We start from the raw sequence: 4,430 nt of genomic DNA on the forward strand, positions 1-4,430 counted from the left end.
ATGTACGCTACACGGCTTTTCAAGCTGCTACTGGTAGCTCTCGCTATTGTCTGCGTCGCTCAGGCATCATGGATCGACCTTAACAGAATCCACCTGAAGGAGCGTCGCATTATGCGAAGAGCAAGCCCGAGCCAGAAATCCGAGGACGCTCAACCAAGTGCTACCGCACCAGTTGACGAGCCCTCCGCTTCCCAAGCAGAACCAGATGATACAGCGGCTCCTACTGACGCAGCGGATTCCAAGTCTGACCAACCTGCCGATACCGCCGCCGACAAGCCCACCAAGGCTACAGATGAGCCTTCAAAGCCATCCGATACAGCTGCTGAACCTACTGCCGACGAACCCGCGAAGACTACAGCTGCGGATCCTTCTCCTACCAATGCTGATCCTACTACCAATGCCGCCGAGAAATCCACTGCTGCTGATAGCAAGCCCACCGAGACCGCTGCTCCTTCTCCCACCAAATCCACCGACGATACTGAATCTACTGATGCTGCTGCCTCTCCCACTGATGATAACACTGCTGTTGATTCGACCAATGCAGCTTCTTCGCCAACCACCACCGCCGCCGCCGATAACAACAGCAGCAGCAGCAAGAACCAGAACGATGACACTAGCAGCACCGCCGCCGACAACGATGGAGAGGCTACTACTGCAACTGAGAAAGACGCCCGAACTACCGCTAAGCCTGTGACCTCTACCCACATCGCCGTCGTCACAAGGACCAACAGCGATGGTGATCTTGAGACCATGACCACTACGAGTGTGTCTACCTCAACACCTGGACTCAGCGATGGCGATGATGACGGCAGCTCCTCCGGCATGTCTACCAAGACTCGCAACACTGTTATTGGCGTTGTTGTCGGTATCGGCGGTGCCATTGTTGTCGGTGCTCTCGGCCTTGTTGCCTGGAGGATTTGGGGACGTAAGAAGCACAACGACGAGGCCGATGGTCTCATGGACTTTGACGAATCCAACAGCCGTCCTAACAGCAACGGTCCTTATCATAGCGTTGAGAAGACCGAATACGGCAGTGTTGGTAGCGCCGGCCCTCAGCGCAGCCCATTCGCCTCCACGCTGGACACTTATCATCAGCCAACACATGTAAACGCTTCATCCAACTTCTAGTCATGAAAAGATGGACTGTTTATCCTTTGTTTTTCTTTAGCATGTCTGGTAAAAAAAAGCATTTTTCTCACTATTATCACACTCTATTCATTTGGATGGAAGTCATCAGGGTTATCGCGGGCGGCGTTTTCGGATACGAATCATTTGGGAGGTACATATAGAAAGTGTTGTACGAATTTGATAACGAAAGTTACGGCTGCAATTGACTGAAGCAGCATCACATACTCTCCGTTGCCAGACGTGGCGTGGTTTACAAGTCGACAGTTTCGAGCTTTTGGGGAGCAATTATCATTGCATATCTTGCTTTCTTCCCCTTACTGCATGCACAGACCTGGTCGGCATCAGAACGGATTCCTTGCCCGTTACGTCTCTGTATTTCGAAAGTCAATAATAACATCATCTCAAGATATGTTTCCATATTCTATTCTGTTGTGCTATGCCTGTTCGTTTATGGAGTGTTAAATTATCGGGACGCGCGAAACCACGGTTACTTGTTCAACAATGCTTCAGTCTTGTGTAAATCGAAATGCCCTGACTCGAAACTTTCTCTCTTGAATACTTGAACTTTAGCTACAATTCTGTGATACACATTGTTCATCCCATAGCCTCATCTCACCCGGCCTGGTTTTGGTACAGAATACCTACCCTATAGAACCAACACAGGTAAATAAGTACGTTCTTGTGGCATACACTTTTAGCTCCAAAGTACCGATACGAGACATGCTCACAATATCTTGAGAACACACACTAACTAACCTTGCTATTGAAAGTCACTTGCCACACGTTATTGAACGTTGTACAACCCGACTTTGTGTGAGTCGTTTGAACAACACAACTGCTGAGGAGGCTCCAGTACTTACATGTGGTCTCGCTCTGCACCATCAGTTACGAGTCTAACCAGGGTAACTCTGATCTTTATATTTATCGCACTAGGTCATTTGGTATGAGAAACATATGCAGCCTTGGGGTTGTGGCCAGGACTTTCCTTGTAGCGATCAAGGCTATCAGCTGCCTAGATGTTGTGCTGCTGTGACCCGAGGCGTATTATGGAGAAATGATGGGTCTTTTGTACGGAGTAGGTATTCAGCGACGAGGCGAACACTCGTAGTAAGTAACGAAGCGACCAGCTGAGGTAGAACTCTTACCACAACCGTATTCTCGGATAATTAGACATAAATATTGATGTCTATATCGCCCGGTCTTTGAGTTGAAATCAGAACCCCTTCTATACAGGAGTTAAAACTCCTAGAAAGGGAAAGCTGCGTGCCTGAGCTAACATTCCAGACACTGCAACAAGTGGAGGTGGAGGTGGAGGAGGCCCGAGTTAGCTCAAGGTACGGGCGGGTGCGGCCCCGACGTTTTTAAGGGTCCTGCAGTAAAGTAAACGAGGCGTAAAGGCAAAAAAGAAAAGGGGTGAGGGAGGAGTTGAAACCTTGGTTGGGGCCGTTAAGATAAAACGAGAAAGTAAGTGACTGAACAATCGCAGAATATGTACTATCAAGTCATGCATTCCGATGTATGGTTTGATGATAGTTTAGTAGGTAGTAGTAGTTAGCAAGTGTTTTGGGATGATGACATTGGATTGAATCCATGCTGAGTTGTTCATTCTGCAATCGACCTAAAACTCCGGGGAAATGTTCGAAGAAGCAAGCCCACGTTGCTCATTGGCCTACTTCAGCAAGGGTCGGGTGCTCCCTCGAATCATGACAAAAATGGAACAACAAACAAACCCCTGGTGTAGGCAACGATTATGGCACTGAAAGAGGTGAGTAAACTTGAGGACATTCATCCGTTGCACCATAGGTACCTATACTAAGTACTGCAAGTCATCATAAAACCGTTGCTTCAGGCTTCAGGCTGGAGGCCAAGTAGAAAGCCTGGGCAATCAGGCCGAAATGTTTTATTTTGATGCCAGCGAAGCAATCAGCACTGGTCACTGACTGGTGGTTCATCGCATCCATCCAATGCTGGTGTGCGGGTCAAGATCAAAATGGTCTAGAAACGTGAAATTGATAGCGAGTACACCCAGTACCAATAGATGGTGAAGCTGATTGAATGTATCCCCTATCGCTCGTCTTGTTTATTGCTTCGAAATTCTTCCAAGATGCTAGCGGTCCTTGCCGAAATTACGTCGTGGCTAATGCGGGTACTCGTAGAGTGCGGGTCTCATTACCTACAGCATGAACGAGGCACTCCTTTGAAGATGTCTTTCTCCAAGCGAAGGGACTGGTCCAATACTGGGATAATGAGTAAGGTGAAGTATTAGCAAGTTCCAGTGGCCAACTGTTCATTGTACCTGCCCATGGAAAGGAAGAATTGGTGCAAATCTGGGTAGGTATGTATTCAGGTAGGTTGGTAAGGTTAGGTACCTACCTAACAAGAAAGAAAAAAAGTTGTGACAACTCACACACCCAGAACTGGAAATGGCTGCCGACTGGACCGAATTACACAAGCGCATCTCCCAAGTCAGCAGTCCATTGCTATTAGCACTGACACTGAGCTAATTCGAGGCAGGTGCACCCAGGTACGGCAGGAGCAGCTAGGTAGGTAGGTAGGTACCTAGGTAGGTACACATGGTATCCGTACATTTTAACATGAAGCATCGAGTCCATCTCTTGACCACTCATTGTTGAATGAAGCTCTCATCTAATCTCATCCTATCTTACCTATCCCATCCCATCCCTCCTTCTCGAATGAGACCGTTGCCTTCATTTTGTTCTTCTCTTCACTCCGCAACTTGACCTCCTCCTTCATCACTTTCTTCATTACGGATATTGTCACCCTTTATACCGTTATCGTCGGCTGTTTGACTCCCAACGGATAATAATTCAACCCCTCAGATGAGTCCGGTCGCATTGTCTCTGTTCCCTTGTCTTCTTCTGGCCACTCTTTTCCTTTCTTGAGGCCGTTTCCTTAGGTTCTCGATAGACGCTTTTTTTCTGGTATTCCAGGCGCCCCCCCCTGGTGGTCCGTTTCCACACCCCGGAAATTTCCCACTTGCGCTGCGCTCACAGCACAGGCAAACCGTCATTCCGATCGCCCCTTTATTAATAAAGTCGAACAAGGCGTCGCGTTCTTAGATTATTCCTCGATCGTTAGATATATCGGCCACGATTCCGGTTTCGCAAAACTGTGTCCCTCCCTCAGGCCTTCGAGATCGGCTTTTATACTAAGCGACCGACCTTGAGAGAAAAGGACCGGCTCTATTCGAGACTCAGCTGCAGACGTTTTTTTGGTCTGCACTGATCTCCCTGGGTGAGTACACTGACCTGAACCACTTTTCCCTCCTTTCAGTCTTGGAC

General features: G+C 48.3%; 1 protein-coding gene across 1 annotated transcript; it reads left to right on the top strand.

Moving 5' to 3' along the window:
• Positions 1-1,128, top strand: FIESC28_10127 (uncharacterized protein; the record flags this gene model as incomplete). The annotated part of the gene is made up of 1 exon (XM_031164262.1): positions 1-1,128. One exon carries the CDS (start codon positions 1-3, stop codon positions 1,126-1,128), a length of 1,128 nt encoding a protein of 375 aa, XP_031011680.1.
• Between the last annotated feature and the right edge of the window lie 3,302 nt (positions 1,129-4,430).

This window comes from Fusarium coffeatum (assembly GCF_003316985.1).
Source record: "Fusarium coffeatum strain FIESC_28 chromosome Unknown BRIP53273_contig_285, whole genome shotgun sequence".
Classification (NCBI taxonomy): Eukaryota; Fungi; Ascomycota; class Sordariomycetes; order Hypocreales; family Nectriaceae; genus Fusarium; species Fusarium coffeatum.